Source organism: Cydia amplana, chromosome 21 (assembly GCF_948474715.1).
Source record: "Cydia amplana chromosome 21, ilCydAmpl1.1, whole genome shotgun sequence".
In the NCBI taxonomy this organism is placed as follows: domain Eukaryota; kingdom Metazoa; phylum Arthropoda; class Insecta; order Lepidoptera; family Tortricidae; genus Cydia; species Cydia amplana.
In genome coordinates, this window is record NC_086089.1 from 6,062,987 (window position 1) to 6,082,323 (window position 19,337).

General features: G+C 38.1%; 1 protein-coding gene across 1 annotated transcript in view; it reads left to right on the forward strand.

Annotated features, from left to right (window-relative positions):
• The window catches only part of LOC134657873 (solute carrier family 2, facilitated glucose transporter member 8-like), a 71,758-nt gene that overhangs the window by 26,106 nt on the left and 26,315 nt on the right, over window positions 1–19,337 (forward strand). The window contains exon 3 of the mRNA XM_063513454.1: window positions 9,753–9,982. Within this exon, the coding sequence (XP_063369524.1) occupies window positions 9,753–9,982 (230 nt within the window). The remainder of the gene's footprint in view (window positions 1–9,752; window positions 9,983–19,337) is intronic.

A 19,337-nucleotide genomic window follows, 5' to 3' on the forward strand; every position in this document is an offset into this window, starting at 1 on the left:
CCCTCCCTTCTCCCCCTCTCCCCCCTCTGTCTCGCTGATTAAACCGTGTCGCGTAGTTCAGGGGTCGGCAAACCGTGGGTACAATTGCGGCTCTTTACGTCACCCATAATATTAACCCTTGGGAGTTCTTACACCGCTGAAAACAACATCTTCTCAAAAGTTTGCGGGCCCCAGGCGTAGTTCATTAACAGAGTGAAATCAAAGTGTTTACTTTAAGTACTTATAAAAATTATTATTTAGTAATTGGTGAAGTCAAGTAAAAGTCAAGGTACTGTGCCTCATGTTTTCTGTGGTGAAGCTAACAGTAAAGTGCAGTTATTGCGGATTCAGGTTTCCTGTGGGTTTCCTAGGTTAACTAGGCATTCAGTTTTCCACATTGTTGGTTAGCGTGACTAGATGAAGTGACAAAGTGTAGCCGTGCCACTGGAGGAAGTGAAACGGTCATATGTCATAAACGGTCGTAGGGTAGGAATGTAACATTTATAACTTTTTTATTGTTACAAAATATTTATAAGTAAGTACCCAAGTACCTACCTACCTCAGACCGGGCCGGGGTCGCGCCAGAGCTTCCGGCGTGTTCTATGTAAAGCACCACGTGATCACCGATCAGCCGTCATAGAAAATAACATGTCGTACGCCTCGGCCCGGGCCCGGCCCGGTCTAGCGTGAGTTATCCTTAATGGTCCTTCTGACACTTCCTTCAAATCTCTTTTGATTGCGCTTAAATTGAGAAAATAATTGAACAAAAATGTGTTTTTACCTAATTATAATTTATTAAACGTACCGGATCTAAATAATTTAATATTTACAAACATTTTATGTGACAGGTGTCACATATAAAAACCGGCCAAGTCCGTGGCGGACCACGCATAATGGAGGATTCCGTACAATACAATTATTTTTAGCGTACAATTCGGCCGGTACAATTTAAACTTCCGTTTTTGCCAGTTTGCCTACGGAACCCTAAAAATGATCATTTGTATCGTTTTTTTTTACAAATGACAGTAGTAATAATGCGTTGTCTGGTCGGTAATCTGTGATTGTAATGTAGTGTTATAAATTCCTACATTTCACCGTTTCCTGAGTTTATAAACATGCACGACGTTTCCTACGTCGCTTTCATTATCATAATGACGCAACCACCGTCATTTCCATACTGGCATACGCTCTTTTAACAAAATTACATTTAACATAACAGGAAATTGTTCCAAGGCCTGGTGAATGGCTTAGAGTCCGTCCGACCATGCTAAGTCTGCATGGCATTTGCAATGATAATGTGTGAAGATGTCATTAATAATGTTGCATTTCTAGAGAATGACACTCCCACACTTCGTTATTTCGTTAAAGATCTAAGTAAGTATTTAGATCATAGGATTCTTAGCGCCACTTGCACCACCCCACTAACCCGGGGTTAACCCGTTAAGTAGTTAACTCAGTGTCAAATTGTACTGGTAACCATGGTAACTCCATGCAGGTTTAACGGGTTAACCCCGGGTTAGTGGGATGGTGCAAATGGCGCTTAGACAAACAGTTACAGAATGGGGCAAAGGACCCAATAATAGAATAGGGGATAGGAGGAAGGAGGAAGGAAGGAACAGGGGAAAGGAAGGGAGGGTAGGGAAGGGTTGTTGAGAAGATCCTTTTGTCCAGCAGTGGGCCCCTTCAGGCTGTGATGATGTGTTTCCTTGCACGCCGTAATCATTAGTCCTTACAAAACCTTGCCCTCTCCGTCCGATGACTCATCGCAATGTTACTTAATTCACACTTGCATTAGTCCAGTCAATGAAGTTTGTTGCCACATATTTGCACAACTACCAATATTCAATCTCAGCGCTCCCCAATCTAATCCAAGCAAATCCTAATCCAATCCCCGTACCATGACGCAAAAAACGGCAAAAAAATCACGTTTGTTCGTTTGTTGTATGGGAGCACTTAAATATTTATTTTAATTGTTTTTAGTATTTGTCGTTATAGCGGCAACAGAAATAGGTACGTCATCTGTGAAACGGACAGACGGACAGATAGACATACAGACAGACGGACAGCGGAGTCTTAGTAATAGGGTCCCGTTTTTACCCTTTGGGTACGGAACCCTATAAACGTTACAGTAACTATATTACGATAAAGTATATCTACCATGAAATAAAGTTACATTTTAAATATCTGATAAAAATATCTTAAAGTCGTCAATCTCAAAGTCCTATTTTCACCTCAGTTATAATATCGTCTACGCATAATTGGCATCGCTGAAGGGAGAGACGAGAAGACGCAATGAGCCAAGGAGACGGAGGGGTAGACCAAGGAGAGTGTATACGTACATAAGTGTTGTATGTATAAGTATGTGACTTGATCTAAGTAGATCAAGTAAAGGAAAAACTCCACATCGTGTCGTATCAGGCCGTCAAGGAGAAGGCAGAGAACCGACATGCATGGAAATCGCTCCACCGACAAGTCTTAAATATATACCTATGATGATGAAGCATAATTGGCATAAGTACTTTTAAATCCAGGATGTTACATTCAGAGACTATATTGATCGGGGTAAAAGAAGTTCGTATGAGTCAGAGACGAGAAATGCAAAGATTACAGGCAGGTATACAAGAGGAATGATACAAAAAACGTGCCAAGCACGAGCTGTGCACTCGTGTCAGGTTCTATTATACATTCAATAAATGGAACACACTTACTTAGAAAGAAGAATATAAAAACAAAAATTCAGCCAGCCTATTATGGATAGCTTTATCCATCTTTATCCACGTGATAAAATAACTGTCACTGTTTAACACCGTGGGAAAGAAAGTGACGGACACCGTTTTATCACGCTGTCACGTAGACAAGAACGACCATCATATCCGTACAGATTATGAAACCTAATACTAGGCTCAAAAGCTTGTAACTTGTAATACAAGTGGAAGTCCCTTTCTAACAGAAGCTGTCAAAAAGTGACATTGCCTCTGGTCGTGAATCGCTCGGTCCCGACATAGACTTACTTTCTGGCTTTTGTATCCCAGATCCCAGGCCCTTTTTAGGGTTCCGTAGCCAAATGGCAAAAAACGGAACCCTTATAGATTCGTCATGTCTGTCTGTCTGTCCGTCTGTCCGTCTGTCCGTCCGTATGTCACAGCCACTTTTCTCCGAAACTATAAGAACTATACTGTTGAAACTTGGTAAGTAGATGTATTCTGTGAACCGCATTAAGATTTTCACACAAAAATAGAAAAAAAACAATAAATTTTTGGGGTTCCCCATACTTCGAACTGAAACTCAAAAATTTTTTTTTCATCAAACCCATACGTGTGGGGTATCTATGGATAGGTCTTCAAAAATGATATTGAGGTTTCTAATATCATTTTTTCCTAAACTGAATAGTTTGCGCGAGAGACACTTCCAAAGTGGTAAAATGTGTGTCCCCCCCCCCTGTAACTTCTAAAATAAGAGAATGATAAAACTAAAAAAAATATATGATGTACATTACCATGTAAACTTCCACCGAAAATTGGTTTGAACGAGATCTAGTAAGTAGTTTTTTTTTTATACGTCATAAATCGCCTAAATACGGAACCCTTCATGGGCGAGTCCGACTCGCACTTGGCCGCTTTTTAAAACAGGTGACAATTCGCCGTACATTGCTGGTTCAACAAGTAAATAATATTGTCGCTACGCACCGTCTTTATTTATGGACCCAAATGGACAGGACAGGAAGTTGTCAGAGTCAGGTGTAAATAGGCCTCCAGTGATCCGATATTACCCATATAGGTGACCCCCTACCCCTGCATACAAATTTGTTTGCAAGGGGGTCACTTAACTCTGCAGCTGTACATATTAATCTTATGCCTTTAAACGAGCAATTCTTGTTTATTTATTTATTTATCTTATACATTTAAATGAGCAATTCTTGTTTATTTATTTATTTATTTATTTATTTATTTATTTAAATGTGGTAGGTATATGGGGGTTATCAGGGGCGAAAAATCGATCTAGCTAGGTCTTATCTCTGGGAAAACACTAATTTTTGAGTTTTTATATATTTTCCGAGCAAAGCTCGGTCTCCTAGATATTAACTATTTGTGTGCGAAGGAGATATACTTGACGATGAAACCCTTATACGTAATGATTTGGATCAAAATGGTAGAAAATAGGGTTTCTTAGAGCGAATAAAAAATCAACGGGACCCTAAGAAGCGGTTAGGAACGCGCTCAGGCAACATACACCACCTGACACCCCAGGCCAGGGCGCTTTAGGTACATCCTGTACAGTCAGCAGCAATAGTTGCTAAGCGGCCGAGGTGTTCAAAAGGATCTTGACGCGACTTAATTGTTAAAAGAATAAGAGCGCGTCAAGGTAATTTTGAACACCTCGCCCGCTTAGCAACTTCTGCTGCTGACTGTCCGCTTGTGTGACTGGCTGCTTGCGTCCTCAGTATGCATAAGTATATATCCACACAAATACTCGTAAACAGTCGTAACTACATCGACTTATGTAATTGTATTTTAAAAAGGTTTATTTTTTTGCTTGTAAAATGTAAATTGACATTAATGTAGAAGTGCCCTTGTGGCCTATTTGCTGAATAAATATTTATTTTGAGTTCCGAGTTTAAAAATATCCATCCGGGTTTGCCCGGGCCGCGGTGACATAAAAATACTATGTTGCTGATTGCTGCCACGCCAGGGTTTTAGCAATAATGAAATAAAGATTCTAAAAATTAGAGAACCATATTTATTCTGTTAATGTGGTTTTCACTTTTTACTGAAACAATAATCATTTATTTACAAACAAGATATATACAGTGTATTACTAAAAGAAATTAAAAACTAGCTTAAATCTAAAATAGGCCCTTGAGGCATTGTACCAAGGATGCTGGCGACATTTCCTCGCTGTATCGCAATGCTGATACGTTGTGCGAGGTAGCCGCCAGCTCTTCGGTCACCAGTTACGTCAACCAGACGCTTCGCGATTTCTGCGAACAACTTATGCGCGCTGGGACCCCATGGACCTAGAGTTTCAACTCCAAATATATTAACTTTTTACTTAGTAGACACATAAAGTAAACAATAGTCATCCTAGCTGTAACCATAATATTGATGGTGCCACTCGACCATGTTAGGCCCGCTGGCCTTGTTTTCCAAAAAAGACACTCCGTGATTAGTTTGACAAATTGTATGTGTGACAAATTACAGCTCCCAAAGCTAATTTTCGTCTTCTCAAACGAGTGTAGTTATGTAATCTTGTGTTTATAATGTACCCATGTCATTATATAATTATCATTACCATTGTTCGTAACAAAAACAAAGATTTGAGTGGACATATTTTACATCCACTAAGATTTTTCCTATTTACTAACTTCAACTATCAACTATTTGACCATATGTCAGAGATTATCGTAATAAAAAAACTTTAAGAGATTATGACATTTTTAAAACTATAGTTAAGTAGCTACACTTACTTAAAAACAACTTAACTTTTAAATCAGTTGCCCTCCAAGATCCTGGTCTGATCTATTCAAAATGTCGTTAAAATGTGTTTGTATTGTAATACCTGCAGTGCCACTAAAAACTTGGTAGCTTGTTCTGACTCTAAGGTATTATAAATCTTATTTACCTTTAAACGAGCAATTCTTGTATATTTATTTATTTATATATATATTTCGGGTATCTCGGAAACGGCTCTAACGATTTCGATAAAATTTGCTATATGGGGGTTTTCGGGGGCGAAAAGTCGATCTAGCTAGGTCGTATCTCTGGGAAAACGCGCATTTTTGAGTTTTTATATGTTTCCCGAACTTTGCTCGGTCTCCCAGATATTAAGCATTAAATGTGAAAGTAACAAAGTCGGAGACATGTAGGTACCTTGGGAAATTCCAACTTTAAGTTTCTTAAGCTTCTCGTTTAACTTAATATCTCGTTTGCATATTTTTCAAACCGATAAAATTACAAGGAAAATTAACCTTTTAAACGATTGTAATCTGATATTGAATTATCCTGTTAAAATTATTGGTTTTATTAAAGTTTTAGTAGGTAGGTATATATACTTAGTTATTTTTTATATTTTTACAAACTAAAAATATAAAAATAACTACCTACTAAAACCAGCCCGGGCTGCCCCCGACGCAAAGGTGCCCATCACGCTCGCTGCGTTGCCGCGTTGGATAAATGATTTAATACATAGTTATTAGCCATATGCAATTTTCAGAACATTCTGAAAGTTTTTAAAAACATACACGAAAATTTAAAGCAAGTTTCCATTCAGAAATATTCAACTTAGGAAACTTCTTCTTGGCACATCAAATTAGATGCTTCTATATGATAGGTACCTATTATAGTATAGTACCTACACTCTTTTTACAAAATTATTATTCTAAGCAAAAAAATACTATGTAAGTAGTTAGGTAATTTCCTGTGTCATACATGGTTCAAAATGATAATGTGAGCTGAGTTCATAAAAAAAACACATTGGCAAAAAACCTACAAATTATATTGTCAACGTAAGATCTTGCAATGCATGCTTATGATTATGCTATCATTATCTCATAACCTCGACCTACCGCTGATGGTTCTTTACACTGAAATTGAGCGGAATTATAGCGCGGTCATAGATATAGTTTTCAATAGATGTGCGATACCTACTCGTGCGCTCTTAGGGCTGATTTAGACGGCGCGCGAACTCGCATGCGATTTTAGTTACATTGCGGACTGTTGGTTACGTCCAATTCAACCGACCGATCTAAACCCGCAATGTAATGAAACTCGCATGCGAGTTCTCGCATCGTCTGAATCAGCCCTCAAGACAGAACATACGCAATGCGACGAAATTAAAAACACGTTTTAAAATTCATGACAACATACCTAAAACAACCTACGTTATTTGGTCGGGTTCATTGTTACCCACCATAAAAAGGGTGGGCATCAAAATACGTCACTTGCAACCGGATGGTTATCAGTGTTATCACGAACACGTTACGCACGAGGCAGTGCGTGCTTCGTTTACTAAACGCTGTGATGTAACACTATTACCAAATCCATATCATTGAAGTCTCAAGAGATAAACAAATGCAATGCGGCATTAATACAGCGAGACTCTTTAACTAAATATTTTACGTCACCCTTACGCTTAAGTACGCTACGCGAGGAGAAAAGCTCACTTCCTGGCCAAGGCAAGACGTAAAACTACAAACACCTGTGATCTGGAGCATTCACGAATTCACCTCCCTAGGTATGTAATGTACTATCGTAAAAGCCCAAAAAAGAGAGCAAAAAGAGAGCTTTATAATTCAAAAACTGATAAGAAAGTTGCATTTTATCCACAAGAGGGGCAATAGTACATTACAATACAAGTGCGAAAAGTAGGAAATTCGCAACGAGTGGCGATAAATTAAAATCATAAGTACTGTAAAATAATTTAGTTTAATGAAAAAAAAAATCCCTTCATTAACAAAAATACAAAGGATTGTGGTTGGAATTACTTTAAACTTTAAACCATTTCAATTTCAGACAAGTTTTCGGCAGCTACTTACTCAATGAACTGCATCATTTCATAGATATCTCAAATAGGGTGAATACCTAATAAAATACAGCAACTAATCATACTTCTTTATCTCGGAAGCTGTATATCTGTTATCAGTTAAACCTTGGTACAAATAATTACTCATGCTCAATACATAATCTCAGCTTATCTCAACCGTTCATGACTTTGGCTCGTGCTTGTCATTTCTACATCATTACACATAAACACACAATAACGTTACTCGTGCAATGTTATTATTACTTACTACATTCCGCCCTGGGGCTTTAAGGGCTCGTTTAGACGGCGCGCGAACTCGTATACGATTTTAGTTACAATGCGGACCATTAAGGTTACATCAACACAGCCGACCGATCAAATGACGCAATGTAATGAAACTCGCATGCGAGTTCTCGCACCGTCTAAATGAACCCTAAGGATGACTCACGCTAGACCGGGCCGAGGCCTCCGACTGCGTCCGACATGTCATTTTTTATGACGGCTGATCGGTGATCACGTGCTTTCCATAGAAAACGAAGCGCTGGAAGCTCCGGCCCGGCCCCGGCCCGGCAGCGTGAGTCATCCTTTACACTAGTGTCCGCCTGAAATAGAATTTTACCGAATCCGAAATCTAACGCTCCAAATTGTTCTGGTTTCGGTCGAAATCGAAACCGTCCCTTTGGCCGAAAAATTCGGCAGTTTCATGACCAAAACGGAACCTTCGGCCGAAACATGATTTTTTATGCCGAAATCGTAAATTCATTCGGAAACGGAGTTTAAGTCTGTAGTTATGAATAGTAAAAACCATTTTTAGGGTTCCGTACCCAAAGGGTAAAAACGGGACCCTATTACTAAGACTCCACTGTCCGTCCGTCCGTCCGTCCGTCCGTCCGTCCGTCCGTCCGTCCGTTTGTCACCAGGCTGTATCTCACGAACCGTCATAGCTAGACAGTTGAAATTTTCACAGATGATGTATTTTTGTTGCCGCTATAACAACAAATACTAAAAACAGAATAAAATAAAGATTTAAGTGGGGCTCCCATACAACAAACGTGATTTTTGACCGAAGTTAAGCAACGTCGAGCGGGGTCAGTACTTGGATGGGTGACCGTTTTTTTGCTTGTTTTGCTCTATTTTTTGTTGATGGTGCGGAACCCTCCGTGCGCGAGTCCGACTCGCACTTGGCCGGTTTTTAACTACCTAATTTTAAGCTTTATATGGTTGCTATAATGCCATACTACTACGATGATAACGATTGCGATGATCAAGTACCTAATTCGAACGTTTGCGCTAGTCATAGACTAAAAAGACAGGAAACCAAATGCTAACTAGAGGATCCTGCCTGACAACTGCTGGTGTTTAAAGGATGACTCGCGTTAGACCGGGCCGTGTCCGGGCCGGAGCTTCGTTTTCTATGGAACACATCACGTGATCACCTGTCATAGAAAAGTAAAAGCGCCGGAAGCCCCGGCCCGGGCTCGGTCCTTAACCCATGATGAATAAAAATTCAAAACAAATGTAATAAAAAATAAAAAGCGCCACAAACGTAATAAACCAAGCACAATTATACTTTCTAAATTCCAGCATAACTGTAAACAAATCTGCAGTATCGATTAAATCTCAATGGCATATCAGACAAGGAATTCATTAAACGAATTGTATAATTACTACCTACATGCGTTTGCGCAATTGTATTCATAAGAACGGCAAATTTGCCCGCAACGAACTAGCATAGTGTGATCTCTTTTCACGTATAGTTATTAAGAAAGTCGAGGTCAGGATATACCAGTTAAATTCACGATTTTTTTGTTTATCAGGTAGTTTATAAGCGAATGAAATTACGTATAATACTTACTTTAATGGAAGTTTAAAATATCTCGAGAGACGCTTAGTACCTATTTAAACATTCCGATAGTCCTTTTTGAGAAAGTTTTACATAAATCTGTCTCAATTACAGTACATATGGTGCTAGTTTACCACACTAGTGCGATAATTGACACGTTACGTGACTATGTCGAAAATTTAAAGGGCCATATACGATACCTGTGCGAATAGGTCATTCTCAACTCGTGTCGATATAAAACACTCCCTTCGGTCGTGTGTTAATTTATCGCCACTCGTTTAAAATTTCCTATTTTCGCACTTGTACTCGTACTCGTATCGTAATGTCTATTTTACGTTGTTTTGTAAAGCAACTTTTTAATACCCAATTTTTTTACTTTTAAGCCCACTTCTAACATCACTTTCTTTTCCAGTGACCATCCCAGTCCTCAACTTCGGCATGCTAATGGGCTGGCAGTCGCCCATGACGCCGCTTCTCCAGTCAGCTGACGGCCCGGCGCCGGAACCGATATCGGACGACACCATATCGTGGATGGCGTCCGTCACGTTCCTACCTCCAGTGTTCTGTGGATGCCTGGTGGGGGATCTGGCGGATAGATGGGGGAGAAAGGCTACTACTATGATGACGTCACTCATGCTTGTGGTGAGTACCTTTTTCTTTATAGACTCATTACTAGTCGCCCGTACGCCGCTTCTACAGTCGGAGGTCGAACCCGCGCCGGATCCGGTATCGGACGACACCATATCGTGGATGGCGTCCGTCACGTTCCTACCTCCAGTGTTCTGTGGATGCCTGGTGGGGGATCTGGCGGATAGATGGGGGAGGAAGGCTACTACTAGGTATGATGACGTCACTCATGCTTGTGGTGAGTACCTTTTTCTTTATAGACTCATTACTAGTCGCCCGTACGCCGCTTCTACAGTCGGAGGTCGAACCCGCGCCGGATCCGGTATCGGACGACACCATATCGTGGATGGCGTCCGTCACGTTCCTACCTCCAGTGTTCTGTGGATGCCTGGTGGGGGATCTGGCGGATAGATGGGGGAGGAAGGCTACTACTAGGTATGATGACGTCACTCATGCTTGTGGTGAGTACCTTTTTCTTTATAGACTCATTACTAGTCGCCCGTACGTCGCTCCTACAGTCGGAGGTCGGACCCGCGCCGGATCCGGTATCGGACAACACCATATCGTGGATGGCGTCCGTCACGTTCCTACCTCCAGTGTTCTGTGGATGCCTGGTGAGGGATCTGGCGGATAGATGGGGGAGGAAGGCTACTACTATGATGACGTCACTCATGCTTGTGGTGAGTACCTTTTTTTAAAGAGTTACTTTACTATGGTGGTGTCTCAAACGCGGTGCTACTCGAGGTGTCACATGAACGTTGCTCCTATTGACATTAATTTACTATCGTGGTGTTACATAGGTGTTGCTCTTCTATAAGGAGTCTCAAGAGCGTTTTTATAAGGCTATTAGAGCATGGTACAGTCGACGACAAAGAAAAGAGATGTATCCACACTTTCACCTTACTCCATTGTAATGAAGTGGATATATCTCTTTGTAGTCGACTGTACATACATTTTCCACGCAATTTCATCCGCTGCTATTAATGCTGACTGTACATAATTGTCCATGTTTTTGTGAGACCTAAACGACATTGTCTCGTATATAGATTAAGTATTAAAACATGTCATAAAATAAGACAAAAGACTTTGTTACGACAAAAACACGTTCAAAGACAAAGATTAATAGAGTGTCAATGTTATTGTGACACACAGTTCATAATGACATCATTATGACTTCATAACTGTCATTTTTGACGCATTTCCCTATTGTTATTCGACAGCGTGTGACAAGATATAGTCGCCCCAGTGAAATACATATGTATGGGCCAAATTATTTAAAAAAAATCTATGATTATTCCGTTATTCCCTACACTTTTTTTTACAAATTTAGGTTTTTTTATATTATTGTACTCGAAATCACGAGCTCTTCCAATCATAATGGGAAAAAGTGTCCCTAAATTTCCATGCATTTTTCAGCTAGGTATATAATCATGAACTATTTGCTTATAGTTAGGTACTTTAGTTCTTTTCTTACTCAAAATCTCCAAATAAGCATCAGAATCTTTGTTTAATTTTGGCACATGGTGTCTCGATCTTGTTAGGGTTATTTAGAACTAAAACTAGACGCTTAAAATGTATGTCCAATTTTTCTTATGTACCTAACACTTTTTTTGTTAATTAACTTTTTGACCGACACTAATCTGTCCAGGACATGACATGGGTCTGTCCCTCCTGTCCGAGTCGACGGCCTGACTCGCGTGTTCGCGTCAGCTTCCCAGCAACCCACCGTTTCTACCGCAATTACAAGCAATTTGCTCTGTGATAGACCTCAATTAAATTGTAAATGTGATTTCTTGGTTGCTCCAGAGACATTTTTGATAACGCCAGAGATGTGAAAAGTATCACTCAAAAAGTTGATTCGCTTTTACCTATTTTACCCCGACATGTTCCCCTAATATTGCATTATGATTGTTTGGCCTACGAGGCCTACAGTGTCACATGGGTTTATTTTACTCATGACAATCTCATTATTCATTAGTTTCATTACAAATAGTTATTTTTAGATAGGGCACGATTTTTTCACATCAATACGAACGTCATTCGTTTTATCTTAATTTGGTTTATCAGTCGAGCAACTGAATCAAAATGTTTGTTCGTGCGAGGTTCGTGCATGTAAAGTAGCCGGTTGTATCTCGATAACAACAGTCTAGAAAGATCCCGACCTTTTTATAAGTACAACGTGTGTTTGTTGGGATTCGATAATTTTAAGCAATCGATACCTAGTGGGTTATTCCTAAGAACTCTAGAAGGGACTTTGAAGGGTAATTGAAACTCACCTAGATTATTGTTGATTATTGTTAGCCCTATTTCCTTTAACACTTGTGACGACAACTTTTTTGTAGTACCTACCTATAGCAAGTTTGACTTCACTGTGATTGGGCTTGAATTGAATCCCCCTGTATTTTCAGCATCAATCTGAAGGTCCTTTCTACAAAATAAAACATAGGTAAGATGTGAATGAAATAATAGTATACCAATTTTTGTGACTTAATACCTACCTATATGTTTTTTTCTAATTTACTTGCGCTATTAATTTATTCGTAAGTAAGTGTTTTTAGTATATTACTAGTCTCATAGCATCTTAACTCATTTGAACCTTATCTCCGGGAATTAAAACATAAATTACCTACTAATTTCTTATGTGTACTTTTAGATTTGCCCACACGAAATTTACGCATATTTCTAGTAACTCTCGAACCGACCCGAACCAGAGGGCCTACCGCGAACCACGTTCGACGTGTTGCCTCCCTGTCACACTTACGTACGAATTTACTAGTGCGACAGAGAGCCAACACGTCGAACGTAGTTCGCAGTAGGCCCTCAGTTAAAGATAAGACACGAGGAAATCCAACGACACGCGATTCATGGTTACGAGTATTCGATAGCCTATTGACATTTGTATTAGATTATCGCTCTAATGGGACCTTTTCACGCCAAACTGTCATGCCGTCTATTTACCAATATTTACCAAAGAGAATTAAATCACTAGGTACTTTTTAAGAGACGGCACTCTCTAACAAGCCGTGAACCGAACTATGAACGTACATTGTACACCAAATATGTACGTGTCAATACTACCAACACAAGAAAACAACGCTAGGGCTCGACACTTCCAGTACCTACTGTTTATCGATATCGATACATGTGCGATACGTGCTTATAAAAAGAAGCAAAATCTAAACAATTTTATTTAACATGATAAAAAAATAAGATAGTTTATATATTTACTTTCTTGAACATGTCAAAAGGAAGTGACAGCGAGACAGGTCATATTTCTAACTAATAGATAACACATGTATGTAGTGTAGGTATGTCTTCAGGATGATGTCTTCATTTTACTACAAATAATAATATTAACTAATCATATCGTTGCATTTACGTTGAAATATTGACGCCTTTTCGCAAGCAATTAGAAAATTCGGAATTTAACGTGTTGTACTGTGCATTAAGTATTAACGCATATTTTCCTTAGTGGAAATATAAGTAAAATCTACAAAAAAATTGTGACGAAGTCTTTATCCGACGGCTTGAGGTTCGGTTCGAGTCCTTTTGAGTTGCGCTTAAGACCTTAAGACTCAATATTGGATACGACTCGAGACTTAAAGACTCGCCGGAAGATTTTTAAGTGCAGAGTCACGTAAAAACGAGACGATCGTTCTTCAAAATTCAGACTCAATAGACTCGAGTTCCTATACTTACATTACCAAACCATATCTACATTTAAAACTTCAGGAGCCTTATTTCTGCTTTCAAGTCATTTTAATATTTTACGATTTGTAGGTAGTAAATATTTCGTGTCAAGGATTAGGTATCTTAGGTAAATGATCTTCATCGCGTTGGCAGATAACCTATTCATATAACATTTTGTTTGTGAGCTCATGAACATCATAGTTTTACCTCAAAATCAACTCAAAATCCATAATATTAGGTAGGTACCTACTTGTTTAGTTTTTAATACCATTATCACCTTATTCATTCTCACCTTTAATATAATATAAACCTACTAAAGCCAGGCCAGACGAGAGATGCTTACTAATAATATAATAAAAATAAAATTTCTGAATATTACTTATGAGTTTGTATTATTTGTCGCATATTCTAATGTCTTTATAATTCTGTCAATCTGTGAGAGAAGATACAGACTGGATGAGAATGAAAATCAACATCAAATCCATCACTAACACGCAACGTTGGATAATAATGGTCACCGCCAATAATTGTACTATTGTCCGGGTTGGTTAGCTACCAGTAATTACTTACGGTACCAGTCATGAGATTCAGCGGAAAATAAGCATGCATGCCCGGGATCGCAAATATCATTGTTATTTTTAACAAAAAAAGAAATCAATGAGTTTGATCAAAATGTATATCTTTTGTGCAAAAATTGTTAAGTGTTCATGATTTTTTTTCATCGAGCGAAGTTGTTTAATCCGGATTAAAAGATTAAAGAGTTACTAGAGAAAGGTCTCAAAATTGCTATTCATATTTTTTTGGCAACCGTATATGATCTAAAAAAAGCGCTGCGATTGATGCTCTCTGTAGAAAACGAAGTGTCGGACACCTCGGCCCGTACCCGGACTGTTTTAACCTGTTATCTTAAGGCTGTGCATTGTTAAAACTCTGTTATACATTTAACTGAATATATAATATTTAAAACAATTGTCTTCAAACTATCTGTGTCGGACCGTACCCGGACCTTTCTAACCTGTCAGTTGTTAAAACTCTTTTATACATATATAAATATCCGTTTTAATAAAAATATCGTTTGAAACATATACAGGGGTACAATTTTTTTTAGATTCCTCACATCGTGGGCTATCAGAATATACCCCATGTATGTTAGCCGATTTTTCGTAGTTTTCGAGTTATACATTTTTGAACTTTTAAATTTATAATTCCGGGATGAACCAATTTATTTATTAAAAAAAAACTATTGAACTTTTTTGAATGTTTCTTTTTGTAACACAATCCTTTTTAAACGGCGCAGTTGCTAAAAAAAATCAGCATCCTCACTTGACTGTGAGTTGGAAAAAAAAGACAAAAGTCAAAGTTTTACGTTCAAGCAAGCCTGGGAATTTCTTAACAAAAGTTAAAAGTTCAAAAATTCATAACTCGAAAATTACGAAAAATCGGCTAACATACATGGAGTATATGTGACGTTCCACGGCAAAAGGTACCTTATGGCAGTTGGCGCTTACATCGCATAGCGCCGCAATAATAATAGCGCGCGGCGGCGGAGCGGCGTTAATAATAGCGTAAGCACCAACGGCCATAAGGTACCTTTATCCATGGGACGTCACATATTCTGATAAGTGATAGCCCACGATGTGAGGAATCTAAAAAAGAAATTTTGGATGTCTATGTTTGGACCACCCATGTACGAGTACATGTATTTACCTACCTACCTATTTTCCTGTTCTAACAAAAACGGAAGTTTTAAATAATATTGAGTTGGATACCTACTTATTCTGTTTTTAACTGTTAATAAAAAATTGGTAAATCCTATGTGGTATTATTTTGTTGAAGGATATTATAAATAACAAAATAGTTATATTTAACCTTTCAGTACTTATGTTGAAAATGGTAAGCAAAGTCAAACTGGTCAATAACCCAAGTTCTTAGAAACACCTACAGTTTTTTGAAATGAGAATGCTGATCCGTGACAGCTTTTTTTTATTTTATTAAGTAGGTATTATTGATTTTCTAAAAACTTGTTGTTTTTTTTAATACCTAACTAGTGCATAACTTTCAGAAAACACCATTTGGTGAAGTAAAATTGTATGTGGTGATGGAAACCATTAAAACAAGTTTTTTTTAATAATTTTTTGTACTGTTTTTTGCCCGCGACTTCGTTTGCGTGAAGTTAGTAAATTGGGTAGCTTATTTTTTATCCAATCTGCTTTTTATCGATTCCCCATAGAAACTTGCACCTCAGCCCCTTTCACCCCCTTACAGGATGATTTCTGGGATAAAAACTACCCTATGTCCTTCCCCAGGACTCAAACTATCTCCATACCAAATTAGAACTAAATCGGTTCAGCGGTTTAAGCGTGAAGAGGTAACAAACAGACAGACACACATTCGCATTTATAATATTAAGTATGGATTACAGATCCTCTGTACGTTTCTGACTTGAGCCCTTATTTCCCTACGCAAACAGCAGCTGCGTTCAATCGGTTGTTTATCTGCTGAAGTGATTCCAATTGGGCATTTGACTGTATTTAAAATAAATTATTTTACACCATGCATGAAATAAAGCACCGGAAGATTAATAGATAAACGTAGACAGCAGTTATTTTTAGACACAATTTCTATTTTAAAACCCGTATCAAACTCTAAAGAGTAGGTAATTTGATTGTGACGTCACGTGCTAGTGTTTCATATAAATTCCATAATAGCAAAATCGTTTTGACAGTTCGAAAAAAAACTAATTTGACTAATAGTTAGAGTCAGACCGAGAAAAGTCTGCAGCAATTTTGATAGCCCACGCAAGTGTCATTTTAAACGTCAAACTTCTATGAATTTATGACGTGTAAATAACACTTGCACTGCGGGGGCTATCAAAATCGCTGCAGACTTTTCTTGGTCTAACTCTAGTCAAATACCCTATTCCAATGCGTCACTTACGGTACGGCTGTTACATTGGAACTTTCACTCGCAAATTAATGGTCGTTAAATCCTGTTTATAAATTTAGCGGCGACATTTAAATATCACGTCATTTTGATTAATTTGAGACAAGAAGGATGTTAAGGATAAAAATATATTTTAACAGATTTGCATACGATTTTTTTCTATAAAATGTATTCGACTACCGCTGTAGGTCACCGTTTTATAAAAAACTAGCGACCCGCCCCGGCTTCGCACGGGTTAACAACATATATATAAACCTTCCTCTTGAATCACTCTATCTAAAAAAACCGCATCAAAATCCGTTGCATAGTTTTAAAGATCTAAGCATACAGACAGACAGACAGACAGACAGGGAAGCGACTTTGTTTTATACTATGTAGTGATAGTACCTAATCCAAATAGTCTTTCTTAGAACTAATATAATATACATACATACATGTCATAGTGGTTTGTCGTAGACCTAATATTAATATGTATCGTAGACCTAATAATAAAAAAATATAAGATAATATCTTACTTTACAAACCACTCGAAAATATATATGACACTATTACGAATCTGAAAGACATATCGGACGATACACATAGAAAATAACACGTCCGCCTCGGTCTGGGCCCGACCCGGTCTAGCGTGAGTCATCCTTAAGTGTAATACGGTTTAAAGCTTAAGTTAAATAATAAAACTGTATTAGGCCCACTTGCACCATCTCACAAACCCGGAGTTAAGCGATTAAACCGTTAACCGAGTGTCAAATTGTACTGGTAAACATGGTAACTCCAGGTTTAACCGGTTAACCCCGGGTTAGTGAAATGGTGCAAGTAGGCCTTAATCAACCATATGAACATACTAACTACCCAAGATTAGTAGAACAAATAGGTATATTCTAGTTTACTCTCGATTATGGGCCCGATTCGGATTTTGAAATAGACATCTATAAGATATCTTTTAGACATCACCAAGATACGATAACGATATGTTTAAGATCTAACCTGTCAAATTTGACATTTGCGCGATTCTGGAGATACTCTTGAACGATTTCCACAAGATATGGCTTAGAGATCTAATTCATATCTATTAGATATCTAATTCTATCTAACGTAAAAGTGACATTGGTTGCCCGAATTACGCTGCAAAAGAGAACTAGTTGAAATCTAAACTATAACGTATCTAGAATAGATCTAGTACGTGTCGTCTCTTGTGAATATCTTAAAGTTCAAATACGGCAGTATCACGGTTTATTGGCACTAATTATGGTGTAGCTATCAATTAAGGACTTGAATTTATGTGGATAGCATCAGTATTATCTGCATTTGATATTAAACAAGGTTTTTTTATTTATGAACATACAAGCCTCTGCTCGCGACTTCGCGTATAAGTCATTAAATTGTTATGCCGGCTGTAGGTACACACTCGCCGATAGCCTCTCGTCGATTGCATCGGCAAAAAAAAAATAAGCCGATACAATCGGAGAATGTCCAGACGAGACGAGTAAGGGCCACCCCACACTTCATCTCAAATTACCGAAACAATTATAGGTATTCAATTCTGTATCACTGATTTATCTGCGCATAAAACATTTATACTTAGGTATAGCATTGTCTTGTTATAGTTTGAATTAATTTAAATATAATTAATAGTAAATACTAAATAGACACTTCAAGGTTTTCCTTATCAATGAGCTAAAAACTGTCTGCAAATTGAGATTAGGTATGTAGCGCTAAAATCATCACACGGTGTATATTTTAAGCCATTTTTGGTCACGTGTTTTAAGCATTTTTAATACCTAACTAGTAGTAACATTTACGATTGTTTTCTGTAATTGGTCGCAGGTGTTTTAATTAGTCCCCGGCAGCTGTTTTGATTACACAATGTTTGAGAAATACTATGTACATACTATGTATGTACTATGTATGTGTATAGATTATTGGCAAAAGTTTATTTGTTTTTTACAGAACTTAAATATTACAATACAAATGAAATAACATAAAATGAACTTCGCCGAGGCCCTCCATACGAAATTGGATATCTCGATAACTTCGGCTCGGCCTTACACCGGCAAAACAGAAGGCCTACCGCGAACCACGTTCGACGTGTTGCCTCCCTGTCACACTTACGTACGAATTTACAAGTGCGACAAAGAGGCAACACGTTAAACGTGGTTCGCGGTAGGCCCTCTGAACAGATTCTTACGCTACACCGTGCCACGCCGAAAATTACACTTTAAGATAAATTATCGATTTTTACGTCGTGTTACTTATTTACGAAAATTTACAGCTTTAAGGATATTCTACTTTAATCTAGTAATATAAGTTAACTTATTTACGATGTTGGGTTTAGAATTAGTATAAAACTTAAGATATTGTACCTACTCAAGGTACCCAAGGAGGGGGGAGTCCTAACACAAGGCAATATTTTACTTAGGTACCTATGGGTCAATTTCTGAACACGATTTTTTTTCTGTCCGTGATGAAAATCGCGGGTTAGCATTAGACAATACTTACCAATTTTTTTTTACATAAAGAAGTCACACTTTCACACCGAGTTCCATATGAATTCACTGATTAGTTGGTTTTTAGAGTACACATAAAAATACCTAAAGGCTCAAATTACTACTCCCGTGCCCTGTCCGGAATCTACTTTTGAGCATAATGAAAAATCCTACGAAAAATTCTACATTAGTATCACTAATTTAGTGTCAAATACTTAAACTAGATGATATTTACTATCACTGAGCACATA